General features: G+C 47.2%; 1 protein-coding gene and 1 long non-coding RNA gene across 3 annotated transcripts in view; one reads left to right on the top strand and one right to left on the bottom strand.

Annotated features, from left to right (window-relative positions):
• Positions 1–17,829, top strand: part of LOC308581302 — a 72,626-nt gene that overhangs the window by 11,435 nt on the left and 43,362 nt on the right. The gene's annotated exons all lie outside the window — the stretch shown is intronic.
• C2 (complement C2) overlaps positions 1–17,829 on the bottom strand; it is a 40,795-nt gene that overhangs the window by 2,694 nt on the left and 20,272 nt on the right. Inside the window, exons 11-17 of the mRNA XM_081180602.1 lie at positions 14,541–14,681; positions 13,069–13,166; positions 12,838–12,955; positions 9,562–9,715; positions 8,512–8,588; positions 3,656–3,747; positions 1,288–1,420 (exon numbers count right to left, since the gene is read on the bottom strand). Of these exons, the coding sequence (XP_081036728.1) occupies positions 1,288–1,420; positions 3,656–3,747; positions 8,512–8,588; positions 9,562–9,715; positions 12,838–12,955; positions 13,069–13,166; positions 14,541–14,681 (813 nt within the window). The remainder of the gene's footprint in view (positions 1–1,287; positions 1,421–3,655; positions 3,748–8,511; positions 8,589–9,561; positions 9,716–12,837; positions 12,956–13,068; positions 13,167–14,540; positions 14,682–17,829) is intronic.

Below are 17,829 nucleotides of genomic sequence, written 5' to 3'. Positions count from 1 at the left end.
GACGGGCTGAGCTCCCGTTGCTCGGTCCCTGCTCCTGCCAACCTAGCAGTTCAAAAGCACATCAAAGTGCAAGTAGATAAATAGGTATCGCTCCGGTGGGAAGGTAAACGGTGTTTCTGTGTGCTGCTCTGGTTCGCCGGAAGCGGCTTAGTCATGCTGGCCACATGACCCGGAAGCTGTACGCCGGCTCCCTCAGTCAGTAAAGCGAGATGAGTGTCGCAACCCCAGAGTCGGCCGCGACTGGACCTTAATGGTCAGGGGTCCCTTTACCTTTACCTTTATGTCAGTGGTAAACAGGGCAAGGGAAAAGAGGGTGGAGCAACAGATGCAAATTTTAACCTTTGTACATTGGGATAGCTTCTACACATTCATGCTCCTTATAGTGCCAACTGTAGGGAGCCAAGGTGTCTTGGGCCCCTTGATATTTGTCTGAAGAGGCCCTCAATGTTGAGGGGGTCCAGTGCGCACACTTGGCCTCCTCCAAAGGACATGACGTCACAGAAGGCTCCCCTGGCCTGTGCAGTGTGGGAGACACCATGGGGTGTGGCCTAGCAGAAGGCTAAACAAGCCTGCGCCCCATGCCCTGGGCCCACTCAATATTAGGGGCTACCTGGCTGCTCTGTTCATACACCACACTTTTTCCTCCATCCAGACAAACAAAGGTTCAAGGACACTTTCCAGTCAGACAAAAGCTCTTAAGTAGGGTGCGAAACCGGTGGCCTAGGAGTGCCAGACAGAGAGGCTTGGAGGGCCACATTTGGACTGAGGTTTCCAGTCCCCGATTCAGATGAAGGAGCTTATTGAAAACTTCTGGTAAGGGCTCCCCCACATTTCTGCTCATCCCGTGTCTTCTGCAGAAAACCTGATGGACATTTGTTATGCTTCTGTGGGGTAAACAGCGGGTTATCCCAGGGAAAGCAGTGAGGCAAAAGAGAAACCTCGTACCCGGAAGACGCAGAAGTGTGGATGAGGCCTTACTCTCTCCCTGCTCTGCTTAACCAGGGATGCTTCACCCTACCCATGTAGAGAAGAAGAAGAAGAGTTTGGATTTGATATCCCGCCTTAATCAGTACCCAAAGGAGTCTCAAAGCGGCTAACAATCTCCTTTCCCTTCCTCCCCCACAACAAACACTCTGTGAGGTGAGTGGGGCTGAGAGACTCCAGAGAAGTGTGACTGGCCCAAGGTCACCCAGCAGCTGCATGTGGAGGAGTGGGGAAGCGAACCCAGTTCACCAGATTACGAGACTACCGCTCTTAACCACTACACCACACTGTAAGCAAAATGACCTTTGCAAGTGGCAGCCTCGACAGCTCTCCCTCCTCCACTACACAGGAATCTGTCTGTCACCACTTCAGAGGCATCAGTTCCTTCGGAAAACATTTTCTTGTCTTGAAGAGCTGCGGAAATGCACGTTGGGCGCTGTGGGAAGCAATGAATGAATCAATTTAATGGCGGAATTGCTACCCAGGCCATAATAGTTCACTTCCGGTGCTTTGAAAATCTGCGTGCAATCTGCAAAGAGATAATGAATTGTCTCGTCTTCCTTTGATACAGGTCTTAACTGAAGTACTCTGGATTAATTAATCCAGATTAAATCCGTACACAGACATTATTAATTTAGTTCATAGTAATGCTGTACTTTTTACGATCCTTCATGGATCACTGCCTTGCTGTGGCAAAGGGGCTTGAATAACTCAGAGAAGCTATGAGCAGGGCCACCCAAGATGGACAGGTCATAGTGGAGAGTTTTGACCAAACGTGATCCACCTAGAGTAGGAACCAGCAAGCCACTCCAGTATCCCTGCCTATGGTTTTCCCAGTAGTGATGTATGGAAGTGAGAGCTGGGCCATAAAGAAGGTTGATTGCCGAAGAATGGATGCTTTTGAATTATGGTGCTGGAGGAGACTCTTGAGAGTCCCATGGACTGCAAGAAGATCAAACCTATCCATTCTGAAGGAAATCAGCTCTGAGTGCTCACTGGAAGGACAGATAGTGAAGCTGAGGCTCCAATACTTTGGCCACCTCATGAGAAGAGAAGACTCTCTGGAAAAGACCCTGATGTTGGGAAAGATGGAGGGCACAAGGAGAAGGGGACGACAGAGGACGAGATGGTTGGACAGTGTTCTCGAAGCTACCAGCATGAGTCTGACCAAACTGCGGGAGGCAGTGGAAGACAGGAGTGTGTGGCGTGCTCTGGTCCAGGGAGTCACGAAGAGTCGGACACGACTAAACGACTAAACAACAACAAATGCTGTACTTTCTTGGGCTGATCTTAAAGCATTCTTGCTAGGGATTTCCCTCCAGTTGAAAGCTAAGATTTTCCATTGGTTTTCTCATAATTAAGACTGAATAATTTCATGCTCTATGGCACAGTGTGTTCACTTTCTATTCCCATATGCTTGCCCAATTTTACTCTTCCCAAAAGAGGTTCTGATTCAGAATTTCTTTCTGCACCCATTTCATAATTCAACTTCTTTGTATAAACCATACCTGATCTGAATTCAGCCTCCCGGCAACATCTGCTTTGGACAGAAAGAAAAACCCCCTCTCACTACTTCCCTGCCAACAAGGATTGCATAAGCCTCACTTGCTGCAGTATCATGCAGAGAGGCTGCACAGCAGGAAGCAAATACTTCTATGCTTCTTTCTTTATTTCTTTGCCATGGAAAGTCAAACTTGAAACGGTCCCAGATAACAGCCTCCCATGTTTGTAGTTTTTGACATTCTAATCATCATCTTTGGTGCCTGCTTTGTCCCACAGAGGAACTTACGGTCTTCAAATAAAAACATCCTGAAGGTCCCAGGCCTCAGAGAGGTTAAGCTGGCCTCAACTAGAGCCAGGGCTTTCTCGGCTGCGGCTCCAATCTGGTGGAACGCTCTGTCACAAGAGACTAGGGCCCTGCGGGACTTGACATCTTTCTGCAGGGCCTGCAAGACAGAGCTGTTCCACCAGGCCTTGGGTCAGGGAGCAGCCTGACTCCCTCCTTTGGCAATCTGCACAGAATTTTTGCTTAATGGTTGCCATCAGTTTGGTTTTAATTAATTTTTATAATGAAATGTTTTTAGAATGTTGCATTATTTTATTGTTGTTAGCCGCCCTGAGCCCGGCTTCGGCTGGGGAGGGCGGGATATAAATAAAATTTATTATTATTATTATTATTAGGCTGAAATAATAAAAATCTACCTAGGATGCAATCCATAAAACCTATGTAGAAATGTAGAATTTCCAAAAACATGAATATGGTGCATACGCAGCCTCAGTTTTAGGAGAAAAAATGCTCTTGGCAGACAGATTGCACTGCTGGACCTAATGCCCAAAAAGTCCGGTATGATGCAATGTTTGAAAGTTTTCTTTGAGAAACATCAAGTTCTAAGAGTGTTGCAATACTGCCATCACTAGCAGCTGTGAAACTTGGCTCTCGACAGAGTCGAAGCAGCGTGAACTGCCTGTGACCATATCAATCTTGAAATATTGCTTTTAGAAGTATACTTCAAGAGTGTTTTGTTTGTTTGTTTGTTTCAGGCTTCTAAAAAACACACCCAGACCCTCAGAAATAATGCACCTCCCCCCAGCTCACACTTCCCATCTTCAACTGGCTTTCCCATCTCCATTTTTTACCCAGAATTCCATGGGCAGGAAATGCCATGCTTACACTTCTCCTTGTCTTGATCTGAACTCCCATCCTCTTGTTGTCCAAGGATATGAACTGGGCATCCACTTCCTCCAAGCTCAGCAACTGCAGCTCTGCAAGATATGAAGGTTTGTGTGACTGTGTGCTTGAAAATGTCTGAGTTTTCTGCCTGGGGAGCGAGGCCCAGCCACCTACTTGGTTACAGGAGGGAAAGGTGACCTAGAATCAAATTACCGTATTGTCAGGGAACTGCCATCGGAGCTAGAGGCGGAGGGAAGGCTCCAGAGGGATGCCGGAGAGGGTCCCAGTAGGGAGAGAGGCAGCCCATCTGCTGGGGATGGAAATCAGCGTAACACCAGTGGAGAAGGGGGGCAGATGGGGGAATCGGAGAGGAGGCTCCAAGACTCCTCGCCGGAGACCAGTGGAGAGAGTACGGGTACCCCGCTGCCCACACCCTCCCTGCGCAGAAGACTTGGCGTCAAACAACTTTTATGCTGGAAAAGGTTCAAGAAACGCCCACTGACGGATTCTGCCAGCGACTGAGACAGTCACGATGCTGGAGGCTGTTCAGTCAGAAAGGGTTTAACCAGGTAACCTCGCCAGCAGTGGCGGCAACTTACGCACGAGCAACCCCTAAATCCATTACACGTATTTTTCGCTCTATAGGGCGCACCCAACCATAGGATGCACCTAGTTTTAGAGGGGGAGAACAAGAAAAAAAATTCTCTCCCTCTCTGCGCAGCGCCCCTTCAGCGAAGCAGCAGGAAAAACGGAGCCCCTTCCATTTCTCCTCCCGCTTCGTTGAAGGGGCGCTGCGCAGAGATGGAAAGCTGCGCAGCGCCTCTCCAGTGAAGCAAAGCCTGGAGAGCAAGAGGGATCGGTGCGCACCGACCCCTCTCGCTCTCCAGGCTTTAGCAAATGCAACGGGAAGCCTCCGGAGCGCGGCGGGAGCGCTCCCTCTGTGCTTTGGAAGCTTCACATTGCTATCGCTGAAGCCACGGAGCCTGCATTCGCTCCATAAGACGCACACACATTTCCCCTTAATTATTGGAGCGGAAAAAGTGCGTCCTATAGAGCGGAAAATACGGTATATGGCAGAGATCAAGTGGGTCATGTGCATTGTTAGGCAAGAGAGCCACTCCTGGGATCCTAGGACAGGCAATGGGACATAACATCAGCGTTATCAAAGGCCACCTCTGCACCACAGATGTAAAGCAGTATTATACCAACTTAAAACACTCGTGGCTTTCCTCAAAGAATCCTGGGGAATGTAATTATGCTGAAAGTAGTTAGGGGACCCTTATCACCCCCCCCCCATTCCTAGAGTGGTTTAGCAATCAGTCCTTTTTCCCAGGGAACTCTGGGAATTTTCAATGCATCCCCCCCCTTTCCAAACTGCAGAACCTCCCAATTCTTTTTACAAAGGGGATTGCTTTGTGACTTTCAGTGTAATTGCAGAAACCTTAACTTCCCTAGTATGTGCAAGAATCTTTCCTGTGCGATACAGATGCTTTTGAGCCACTCTGAAAAGGAAGGGGCTCAGTGGAAGAGCGTGTGTTTTGAGTGCAATCCCCGGTGACACCGGCTATAGCTGGGGAAGACTTCGAAACCCTAAAGAGACACTGCCAGTCAGGGTTGACAGTGCTGAGCAAGAGGGACCAATGGTCTGACTCTGTGTAAGGCAGAGTTCCGACACAAAAGGAAAAGGGATCGCGACGGAGGAGGAAAAACGCAGCATCAAGTAGGGCTGGGCAAATATCCATTGCAGTTGCTCTCAATTCCTCATTTTTTCCCCAATCTTAAGTTTGGTTCTCCACATTAGCTAGCGATATGTTAAGTCTTTGTTAAAATTCCTGAGTTTTGGTGCAAATTCACTCATTTTTTGTATGCAGTTATTTCTAATATACACATTTTCACAAAGCAATTTCCCCTGATCTAAGGCATTTTTTGTATGCCGTTTTCACCAACATATGCATTTATATGCACACGCTTCACCCTAGCATATTAGCGCTTGTACACACGACTTGTCCATAGAACTGCATTTGCAAAATCCCGAGAAGCGCAAATTTTGAAGCGTAGCTGTGTTTGGTTCACGTATTGTTGCCTGTTAGGTCGGTTTGCCTTTAAGTGCAAACGGAATTGAAATTCTCCCCCACCTGCAATCTCAGGTATCAGCTCCAAGTCCTTCTAATGAACAGGTGAGAGATGCAAACAATGGCGGAATACAATCAAAGAGCCAAAGTTGCTGGTTTTGCAGCTGCCTTCCAGCTCTTCTCTCCTCATCTCCATCACAGCGTCATAGCATGGCTCCCGTAAGGTGACAGCTGGTGGAAGGAGGAACTTGACTTACCAGCAGAGGAGATCACAGCCTCTTCCTCATTTCTGTTTTAGCAAAACTGGGCGTGGTTGTTCATTGTTTGACGGTTTCATGGGAGCCGATTGAAACTAAATCCCTCAAAGACAGAGGTCCTCTGGCTGGGTCGGGATGGCATGGGGATGAGGGACCAACTCACTTCTCTTGCGGGGGCCCAATTAGTGCCATTGCCTTCCGTTAAGAGTTTGGGTGTAATCCTTGACGCCTCCCTTTCCATGGAGGCGCAGGTTACAGCAACAGCCAAGGCGACATTTTTCCACCTTCCCCGCATCAAGCAGTTGGTCCCTTACCTTTCCCGCCCCGACCTGGCCCCAGTGATCCATGCGGCGGTCACCTCCAGGCTTGACTACAGTAACTCGCTCTACGCAGGGCTGCCCTTGAAACTGTCCCACAAACTCCAGCGGGTGCAGAATGCTGCAGCGAGGCTCCTCACGGGGTCTCTGCCATGGGAGCATATTCACCCAGTACTTTACCAGTTGCACTGGCTCCCGGTGGAGTATAGGGTCAGGTTCAAGGTGCTGGTCTTGACCTTTAAAGCCCTTTGTGGCTTAGGGCCCTCGTATCTAGGGGACCGCCTCTCCTAGAATATTTGGCTAGTTTAGATGTATTTGGCTAGTTTAGATGTATTCAAGTCTCCAGGGCCAGATGAACTGCATCCAAGAGTATTAAAAGAACTGGCAGATGTGATCTCAGAACCACTGGCAGTCATCTTCGAGAAATCCTGGAGAACAGGCGAAGTCCCGGCAGACTGGAGGAGGGCAAATGTTGTCCCTATTTTCAAAAAGGGGAAAAGAGAGGACCCAAATAATTACCGCCCAGTCAGTCTGACATCAATAGCAGGGAAGATTCTGGAGCAGATCATTAAGCAAACAGTCTGTGAGCACCTAGAAAGGAATGCTGTGATCACCAATAGTCAGCATGGATTTCTGAAAAATAAGTCATGTCAGACTAACCTGATCTCATTTTTTGACAGAATTACAAGCCTGGTAGATGAAGGGAACTCAGTGGATATAGCCTACCTTGATTTCAGTAAGGCATTTGACAAGGTGCCCCATGATATTCTTGTAAAGAAGCTGGTAAAATGCGGTCTTGACTCTGCTACCACTCAGTGGATTTGTAACTGGCTGACTGACCGAACCCAAAGGGTGCTCATCAATGGTTCCTCTTCATCCTGGAGAAGAGTGACTAGTGGGGTGCCACAGGGTTCTGTCTTGGGCCCGGTCTTATTTAACATCTTTATCAACGACTTGGATGATGGACTCAAGGGCATCCTGATCAAATTTCCAGATGACACCAAACTGGGAGGGGTGGCTAACACCCCAGAGGACAGGATCACACTTCAAAACGACCTTGACAGATTAGAGAACTGGGCAAAAACAAACAAAATGAATTTTAACAGGGAGAAATGTAAAGTATTGCACTTGGGCAAAAAAAATGAGAGGCACAAATACAAGATGGGGGACACCTGGCTTGAGAGCAGTACATGTGAAAAGGATCTAGGAGTCTTGGTTGACCACAAACTTGACATGAGCCAACAGTGTGACGCGGCAGCTAAAAAAGCCAATGCAATTCTGGGCTGCATCAATAGGAGTATAGCATCTAGATCAAGGGAAGTAATAGTGCCACTGTATTCTGCTCTGGTCAGACCACACCTGGAGTACTGTGTCCAGTTCTGGGCACCACAATTCAAGAAGGACACTGACAAACTGGAACGTGTCCAGAGGAGGGCAACCAAAATGGTCAAAGGCCTGGAAACGATGCCTTATGAGGAACGGCTAAGGGAGCTGGGCATGTTTAGCCTGGAGAAGAGGAGGTTAAGGGGTGATATGATAGCCATGTTCAAATATATAAAAGGATGTCACATAGAGGAGGGAGAAAGGTTGTTTTCTGCTGCTCCAGAGAAGCGGACACGGAGCAATGGATCCAAACTACAAGAAAGAAGATTCCACCTAAACATTAGGAAGAACTTCCTGACAGTAAGAGCTGTTCGACAGTGGAATTTGCTGCCAAGGAGTGTGGTGGAGTCTCCTACTTTGGAGGTCTTTAAGCAGAGGCTTGACAACCATATGTCAGGAGTGCTCTGATGGTGTTTCCTGCTTGGCAGGGGGTTGGACTCGAGGGCCCTTGTGGTCTCTTCCAACTCTATGATTCTATGATTCTATGATTCTATGATTCTATGATTCCTGGTATGCCACGCGGAGGACCTTAAGGTCCATAAATAGCAACACCCTAGTGGTCCTGGGCCCTAAGGAAGTTAGATTAGATTCAACCAGAGCCAGGGCCTTCTCAGCACAGTAGTCAAGCCTGGAGGTGACCGTCGCATGGATCACTAGGGCCAGATCAGGGTGGAAAAGGTAAGGGACCAACTAGTAAGGAGATAAGACGGCTTGCTAGATCTGGCCAGTGGCCCATCTAGTCTAGTATCCTGTTCTCACAGTGGCAAGCCTTACCTCTGAGCCTTGACCCTTCCCCCAAATGGGCAGCCGTTGGGGGAGGCACTCACCGTGGTCCTTGCATGTGGCACCTGGCTTCATCTTCAGGGCTCTGTTGGCACCTTCCGTGCAAGGAAGACAGATTGGCCTGCAGAGAAGACAAATATTTGCCACCGACTTGGGAGCTTAAACCCTCAAAAGAGATGTGGAAGGGGGAGAGGGGGACTGGAAGGACCCCCAGCAAGGACAACATCAAAACGGTGGAGATGGCATGGTCCTCCTGGTCTACTTTCCTGGTCTGCTTCCCCCATGACTGGCCAAAGCAGAAATAGGAAAAATAGCACCCAGGGGCCAATTTCTGGCAGACTGCTCAGCACTTTTTATAGGATGGGATCCTTGCTAGACTTTAGCATAAATTGGCCACACACTTGGGTTCTTGAGTGGCTGGGGAAACCCAGCCAGATGGGTGGGGTATAAATAAATCATCATCATCATCATCATCTTCCAGGAGAGCATCAACTTGTAATAATGTAATCCTGGTTATGTTCTGAGATCACTCAGTCACTCAGTGTAAACTCTTGCTTTTTAAATGCAGGCTACAATACTGGTTCAGGGAAATTGTGATCCCACAAGATTGAGAGCCTAAGCATGGCTTAGGTCACATCCAATCCACAGCATACATTTAAAGCACTCTTATGCTTTATCCTGGGAACTGTAGCTTCTTAAGGGTGCCGAGCTCACAGAGCTACAATTCCCGGCGCCCTTCACAAACTACAATGCCCAGAATTCTCCATGACTGTTAAAACTGCACAAAGACCGCTTGACATCTATGGTGTGGGTGTGATCTTAGAGGACAACAGAACTGCATCTCTTCCTTCTATATTCCCTCCTTTGGTGAAGGTTTTTAAGCAGAGGCTGGATGGCCACCTAGCAGGAATGCTGTAGTACTGATCATCCCGCAGAGGGTACGACCAGGTGGCCTTTGGGGGTCCCCTACAACTCTGATTCACGCTTTTAATACTGTTTGCGCCTGAAGTGGTTTTGGGGTGGTCACACTGCTTCGTTTCCAATCAGTAACGGAGCCCTTCATCTGCCCGATCTGCCCTGATACGGCACATTACCTGATTCTCCCGCCAAACTGCACGGGTTTCTCCAGTTCGAGTAAGGAGAGATCATAGTCGTAGAATTCCTGGATCCCCTGAGCCACCTTGGCTTTCACGTTGAACAATTCGTGGTCGATCCGCCTCTTTATTCGCAATTTGGTCCCTCCTCTAGCTAGGGAGAGAAGAGTGAAACATCTTTAGTGTCTGTCTTCACACCAAAGCACGCCCCTCTTCCCCAACGCCGTGGCTGGAGAGTATTGGGTGAGATTCCGTAGCCTTGATTTTGAATATGAGCGAACTCCATTTCCCATCCCCACCCCCTCTCTTTGCCCTCGTGTTTTCTTTATAGAGCGTTGCAATAAATCATCGCCGCACATTGGAGACAAGCCTGCCTGCCTGTCTTTCTCAGAGAGCGCTTTGAGCCCCAGATCGCTCTTGACCTGATGTGAACTGAATCCAAGCTTTCTTGATCCAATCTGGATCTGTCTCAAATCTTCCTGAAGTGGTTCAGGTTTCGACCAGATCAGTTGTCCTCTAGTTACCACGCTTTGCTGCCAACAGAGCAATCGATGGGACTTTCAGCTGTAGCACACATAACAGAAACAACCACATATTCTTTCCCCGTTTACCTCCTCTACTATTTCCCCTTTGCTTCGGTTGAGTTTTAGATTCAAAGTCCGCTGAGGACTATCCTCTTGTATTCCTAAAGAACCATGAATGTGGACAGTCGTCTATCTGATGTAAGAATCAGAGACCCAGGGTGTAGATTTTGATTTGATTACGTTTCAAATATGAATTGCATTTAACCTGTTAGAACGATAGAACGCTTCGCTGAGTAGTTTTATGTCTAGTTCTTCTGTGACTATACCTTACAACCGCTGTGCTCTCTAGGCCATAAACAAGAAATCCTATCTAACCTTGAAAGTGGTACAAACAGCCGTTGCTAATGTTTTTCCAAGCTTGTTTTCGTTAATATTGGAATGTGAGCCCAATCTCTTTTTGAGACTTGCTGTAGGCTCAGGGACAAATGGAAGAGGTGAAGGAGTGAGAGAGAGAGAGAATGGAAACGAGGTCTGATCACAAGCTTGGTTACCACGGCAACATGTCACATCCGTGACCAAAGATGGTCAAATGACCTAGGCACTTGCGGGAATCCCAAGGTAATTGGGGGGGGGGGAGTTGACAGCAGGAAGATGCCATACATGTTTTCTACCTAATGACCTGTGACCTTTCTTGACAGACAAAAAGGGAGTGCTTTATGTTTAAGAATGTTTCATGACTAACTTTGTGTGCTATACAGTGGTACCTCGGGTTAAGTACTTAATTCGTTCCGGAGGTCCGTTCTTAACCTGAAACTGTTCTTAACCTGAAGCACCACTTTAGCTAATGGTCAGACCTCACCTGGAGTACTGTGTCCAGTTCTGGGCACCACAGTTCAAGAAGGACACTGACAAACTGGAACGTGTCCAGAGGAGGGCAACCAAAATGGTCAAAGGCCTGAAAATGATGCCTTATGAGGAGCGGCTAAGGGAGTTGGGCATGTTTAGCCTGGAGAGGAGGAGGTTAAGGGGTGATATGATAGCCATGTTCAAATATATAAAAGGATGTCACATAGAGGAGGGAGAAAGGTTGTTTTCTGCTGCTCCAGAGAAGCGGACACGGAGCAATGGATCCAAACTACAAGAAAGAAGATTCCACCTAAACATTAGGAAGAACTTCCTGACAGTAAGAGCTGTTCGACAGTGGAATTTGCTGCCAAGGAGTGTGGTGGAGTCTCCTACTTTGGAGGTCTTTAAGCAGAGGCTTGACATCCATATGTCAGGAGTGCTCTGATGGTGTTTCCTGCTTGGCAGGGGGTTGGACTCGATGGCCCTTGTGGTCTCTTCCAACTCTATGATTCTATGATTCTATGATTCTATAATGGGGCCTCCTGCTGTCGCTGTGCTGCTGCTGCACGATTTCTGTTCTCATCCTGAAGCAAAGTTCTTAACCTGAGGTACTATTTCTGGGTTAGCAGAGTCTGTAACCTGAAGCGTATGTAACCTGAAGTGTATGTAACCCGAAGTACCACTGTATACGCTTTTGCTCTTCTTAACTGGCACACGAGCTGAGCTTTATTTTCTTGCAATAGAAATAAACATTGGGTCCCTAAACGGATGCTGCACTTGAAAATAGGTTCCTTGGTTCCATGGATTATTTAAAAGGTGGTTTCTCGCCTGGGTAACAGGCAAGGTGGTGTCGCATTTGAATTCTTGGGGTATTCCGGCAAAACTAACCAGAAGAATACGAAATCAAAGTGATCGAGTTTTTAAGAAAGAATGATTTCTTAAAATCATTTATATTTCCAGTCATTTATAGAGTATGTACAAAATTATTGTAAACAAATTAATACATTAGCAGGCTTAATATAAAAACATCTAGTGGCTAAAAAAAATCTATATGGAACATAGGGGATAAATAATAAATTGGTTTAATTTGAAAATGCAGTAAAATATTATGAGAACAAGGAACCGCAGAAAGAGGGGGAAGGGAGTCGAAATAAGATATATATGATCAGCTGTTCGCTTTTCAAGTTTTTTGAATTTTTGTATGTTGTAAAATTAATTATAAAAGTAAAATCGAATTCTTACCACATATCTAGCTACACACACACACACACACACACACACATATATATACATTAGGGGCAGCCGCACCCGCTTGCTACCCTTGCACGCTGAAAACAACCATACTCTCATAGGCTGAGTTTTGATTTCTTCTGTACAAGCCAAGGGGGTCTTCCTTGCTTTACACAGCCAGCCAATTGCATTTTTGCTGCCTGAGACTGAGACCCGAGGCAGGTAGGAGTGCCTCTCCTCCTCCTTGGCAGCAAAAGTACAACAATAATTAATTAAATACCTAGCAAACTGCTGCCCTTTGACGCCACCCCAAATCAGCTGCCCCAAACGGCTCACTCACTCTGCCCTTTAATGGCCCTGTCTCCAGAGAAGAAGAAGAAGAAGAAGAGTTTGGATTTGATATCCCGCTTTATCACTACCCGAAGGAGTCTCAAAGCGGCTCACATTCTCCTTTCCCTTCCTCCCCCACAACAAACACTCTGTGAGGTGAGTGGGGCTGAGAGACTTCAGAGAAGTGGGACTAGCCCAAGGTCACCCAGCAGCTGCATGTGGAGGAGCGGGGATGTGAGCCCGGTTCACCAGATTACGAGTCTACCGCTCTTAACCACTACACCACAATGGCTCCCCTAGAGCAGAAATGCAGAGTTAAAAACACGTTCTGCTTTTCCTTTTGCACCTTTTTCCAGAATGACGGTCCATCCTGCTGTGTTGTTGAATTTGCTGAAGCAGTGAGCGGACGTTAAGACCCATGTCTTTGAAATCAGGGCGCCCCGACAAGAAGGTTCTGTCAGTGTCTACAATGAAGAGTGGATAAGGTTGGTTTCATCCAGGTCAGACACTCCCAGCGTTAGGGATTAACAATATCATAAAGGGGTGCGTGTGTGGACAGAGAGCAGCCTCTACTCACGTTGTATTGGAGGAGCACGTGCCATGGGTTCTTCTGCTCCCAGCTAGCGCTGTCAGAGTTGTTCGCCAAGCCACATATATCATGAAGATCTCTGGGATCTGAGAGCATTGGAAAGGAAAGGAGAAAGAAAACCCAGTCATTTTCAACATGCTCACCTCATTTTCTTACTCTGCTTTTTCAGACTTTCTCATAATAGCATAGGAAACTGTGGGGTGTAACATTAGCAGTCAAATACAACATTTCCTGTTTGCCTAGAGTGGACACACAGGGGAATGTTGGTCCAGCCAGTTGAACTTTCTGTTACACCTGGTCTGGAGCATCCTTCCTTTGCGTGTGACCAGGTAGGTGGGCGTGGCCCTTCCAGACCCCACAAAAGTTCCAGTCATGCAGCCACCTTCCTCTTTTGATGCCTTTTCTCCTCATGGACTGCACTGCTGCCTCTCGGTCAGCAGCACATGGTCCCATCCTTACGAGGACGTGAGCCACACTGTCTCTGTAACTATAAGCTAAAGTCTGCCTTCAGGGATCCAACTGTGAACTGAATGTGAGTAAACATCTTATTACTTTTAAAAGAAGACTGTTGTGTCTTTATTCTTTTAGGAGGGAATCAAAAGGGTCTTACCAGGAATAATAGAACTTAAGAGATTCTAACGAATCTGCAACTAGCTTCCTGCTGTGCAGAGGGGAATGTACTCTACTGTATGAATAAACTCACTAACGTGAGTTAGGAAACATAATATTTAATCAATATATCCTCTCCTGCTACCTACAACATTCCCACAGAAACTACTTAAACCAAGCAAAAGCACCGGGTTCCATCTAGTTCAGTAATGTCTACACTAGGGTTGGTTGAACCTTTCTGGATTAAATTGGGCAGGTGGATGGGGCAGCTCAACTGTCAGTCACCTGATGTCAGTCAGGTGAAGAAGCTTTGAAATCCCATAGTTGGGACTTCAAAGCACCTGGCAAGGTGCTGCTAAAACAAATGTCCCCCCCCCACCTCCTCCATTTTAGCAGGCAATTCCAGGTAAAGTCCTTCCACCAGGAAGGGGTGTGAATGGAATCCAGCCAAACTGAGCAGGATTTAACCCCTGTTCATTGGTTGCTCAAGGATGTCACATGCTGACACTGGGCCTGACTGGAAGTGGCAATCCAGGAATACAGAAGCTGGCTACTTTTGGATTACAATGGGTGATGTCCCATTGTTTTATACCAGGAGGAGAACGGGTTCTTTAGATGGGGACCCGCAGTTCCCTTTGGAAACAAGTTTGACCATTGGGCATGCTCATCGAACTCAGCATGCTTCCTCACTCTGCCCTTCCTCTTGCGCTGACCGTACTTTTGTTTAGTGTTTAAAGCCTGCAGACCCGGCATCCCCAGACAGTCTCCCACCTAAGTATTAACCAGGCCTGACCCTGTTTCACTTCCAAGGTTTGACCCCGTCTTTGTTGAGTGCCAGAGAACATACACACCCAGGACATCTTCAAAGGCTGCCTTCAGTTCCTTAAGGTCATTCAACTTGAAGGCGTGCCTCTCGCCCGGTTTTTTGGATGCTATCTCATTCATGGCGCTCCAATCTACGTCAACCGTTCCAACTCCAAATGCATAGATATCTGAATGAAAGAGGGAAAAGAGACAGAAAGCATTGCTGAACATCCCGGAAGCAAAGTCCAAAATCCCATCACCGGTGGAGCTTAACTCTCAAAAATTCATGCCACCAGCCACGAGTTGTTTTTGTGTTTTAAACTGTTTTTAATTAGCGCAGATGTTGGCTCAGTTGGTTAGTGCGTGGTGCTGATAATGCCAAGGTTGCAGGTTCGATCCCCAGCTGGGGCAGCTGCATAATCCTGCATTGCAGGGGTCTGGACTAAATTATCCTCAGGGTCCCTTCCAACTCTACAAATCTATGATTTTATTTGTAATACGCCTTGAGATGGTGATTCAGAAGGCGATTCATAAGTATCGAATTGAATTTTATTATTACGGTCACAGACCAGTTCCGGCTCACTTACAATATCAGGAAAATCATAAAACACAACAGGAATACATTGAATTGCAATTGGGTATAACAGAGACAATTCAGATATAGCAGCAATTAAAAATACATATTAAATCTTGATCACTGAAATATAACCTAAAATTGTCATTTAAAACCTAAATCATTTTGGTAGTACAGCTTGTTCCCTAAGTTTTATGGCAGTCGCACAGAATTTGGCCACCCTTTGCGTGATCGCTAGATCCTTGTCCTTGTAAGTTAATTGTAACTACGTATAATGTGCCAACTGGCCTTCCAAGTATTGTTAAACCTGGGCATCAAGCTGTGGTGCAGTTAGGCCGTTTTAGACTGTCTTCTGCTCTCTGCTGCCTTTATGATAATGTGTATCATTAAGGCTTCATGTGCAACATACTTGAGCTCATTCTGCTGAGTGAAGCCCCTTGGACATCGGCCCTAATTTCCCTTCCCTCACGGCGCCACCTCAAACTTCCTTGTTGAGGGGAATTCCAGAGGACCAGGAACCTTCTAGCGGTTCTTTCTAAACTGTGTTCTCAGGAAACACAGCTGGGTTTCCTCAGAATCTAATCAGGACTCAGGCAGATAAGCTTTCCTGAAAGCATGCCAACCAAACCGCATGTCACATTCCTCCCTGCTCAACAACTTATCCCAGGAGCGTCGGCTTGCGAGGGTGATTGTGGAAGGGGGGCAATGTTGCGTGTGGTGCAGTGCATGTGACATCACTTGTGTGATGTCGGGAGGAGCTGGGCTGGAGCCAAACGCAGCAGCAGCGCTCTTTCAATGGCCAGTGGCTCCTTCTGCTGCCACCATTGGTGGGGGGCTGTTTTGACCAGGGGTCAGAAACCTTTTTCAGCCGTGGGCCGGTCCACCTTCCCTCAGACCATGTGGTGGGCCGGACTAAATTTTTTTTGGGGGGAAATGAACAAATTCCTATGCCCCACAAATAACCCAGAGATGCTTTTTAAATAAAAGCACACATTCTACTCATGTAAAAACACCAGACAGGGCTCACAAATAACACAGAGATGCATTTTAAATAAAAGCACACATTCTACTCATGTAAAAACACCAGGCAGGCCCCACAAATAACACAGAGATGCATTTTAAATACAGTGGTACCTCGGGTTACAAACACCTCAGGTTACAAACACTTCGGGTTACAGACTCTGCTAACCCAGAAATAGCACCTTGGGTTAAGCACTTTGCTTCAGGATGAGAACACCACATGCAGTGGTGGCGCAGCAGCAGCGGAAGGCCCCATTAGCTAAAGTGGTGCTTCAGGTTAAGAATGGTTTCAGGTTAAGAACGGACCTCTGGAACAAATTAAGTACTTAGCCCGAGGTACCACGGTTAAAGGACACATTCTACTCATGTATAAACACACTGATTCCTGGACTGTCCGCGGGCCAGATTGAGAAGGCGATTGGGCCATATCCGGCCCCCGGGCCTTAGTTTGCCAACCCCTCCCCTGGTTTTGACCTTCCTTCCCCTCAGTGGCAGGAGGAAGAAAAGGAGCTGGTCACTGCAGCCACACTGCACTTGTCTCTGCACTCAGCCTCCTCCACCCCCTGATTTTTGGGGACAATATGGGGGCCCGGTCCTCTATCCAAAATATTGGGGGGGCCAAAAGGGCTTGGCCTTCACAAGTTGGCAGCCCGACTTCTCCTGAAAAATATGTAAGGATTCCGTGGGAGATGCAGAGTACACCGGAAGCTCCCCCAGCCAAGCACATTCTTTTCCGATACGAGGAGAATGTGTATTCGTAAGGAATTGGGGCACCATTGTTTTTCGTTTGTAATAAACAAAAATCTGCCCTTATTCCCTTATGGGGGACACAAGAGCCCTTATAGAGTCCTTTGTAGGTTCTCCATCGGTCGGAGAAAAGAACAGAGGCCAACCAGAGAATATTGAGAAGCAAAGCAGCTAGTAAGCCTGATCTTTATTGAACTGTTGCAACAGGGTGCTCCCCTCACACGCAGGAGGACGGAGGAGGACCCAGAACAAAGGTGTGCCTGCTCTTATATAGACATTTTAAATTCCCTGCCCTGGAGCTCAAGAGCACCCCTCCATACATGATACATATATCACAGAAGGGGTGTAGCCCAAGATCACCGCCCACAAACATCATACTTACACCACAGAAAAGGTGGTCTACAACAGAAATTTTAATGTTGTTGTTTTTCCTGTTTGCCAGGTTATCTGATAGTGCCTTATCTGATTGCTTTTCCTGGTAGTCTGCCCATTCCTTTGAGATGGTGATTACCCAATTCCTGAGACAATGGGAAGGTTCCCTCACCCCCTCCCTCCTTGCAGGGAAAACATTTGGTCAGTCTGGGAGTCAAAATGGTTTCAGGGCGTCTTCCTGTGCTGCTCCAGACATGTGGTCCACATATCTATGTGCGTGCTTGGTTGGTACATTTTATGAACATTTATTATACAGTGGTACCTCGGGTTAGGTACTTAATTCGTTCCGGAGGTCCGTTCTTAACCTGAAACTGTTCTTAACCTGAAGCACCACTTTAGCTAATGGGGCCTTCCGCTGCTGACGTGCCGGAACACGATTTCTATTCTTATCCTGAAGCAAAGTTCTTAACCTGAGGCACTATTTCTGGGTTAGCGGAGTCTGTAACCTGAAGCGTATGTAACCTGAAGCGTGTGTAACTCGAGGTACCACTATATATATAAGACCGTATTTTTTTTAATTTCAGGTTCATTCATCGCTTCTGACATTAGCATTTACAAGCCGG

Source organism: Podarcis bocagei, assembly GCF_964188305.1.
Source record: "Podarcis bocagei genome assembly, chromosome: 2".
Classification (NCBI taxonomy): domain Eukaryota; kingdom Metazoa; phylum Chordata; class Lepidosauria; order Squamata; family Lacertidae; genus Podarcis; species Podarcis bocagei.
The sequence above is the reverse complement of the archived record's forward strand: the minus strand, read 5'-3'. Positions and strand labels throughout refer to the sequence as shown.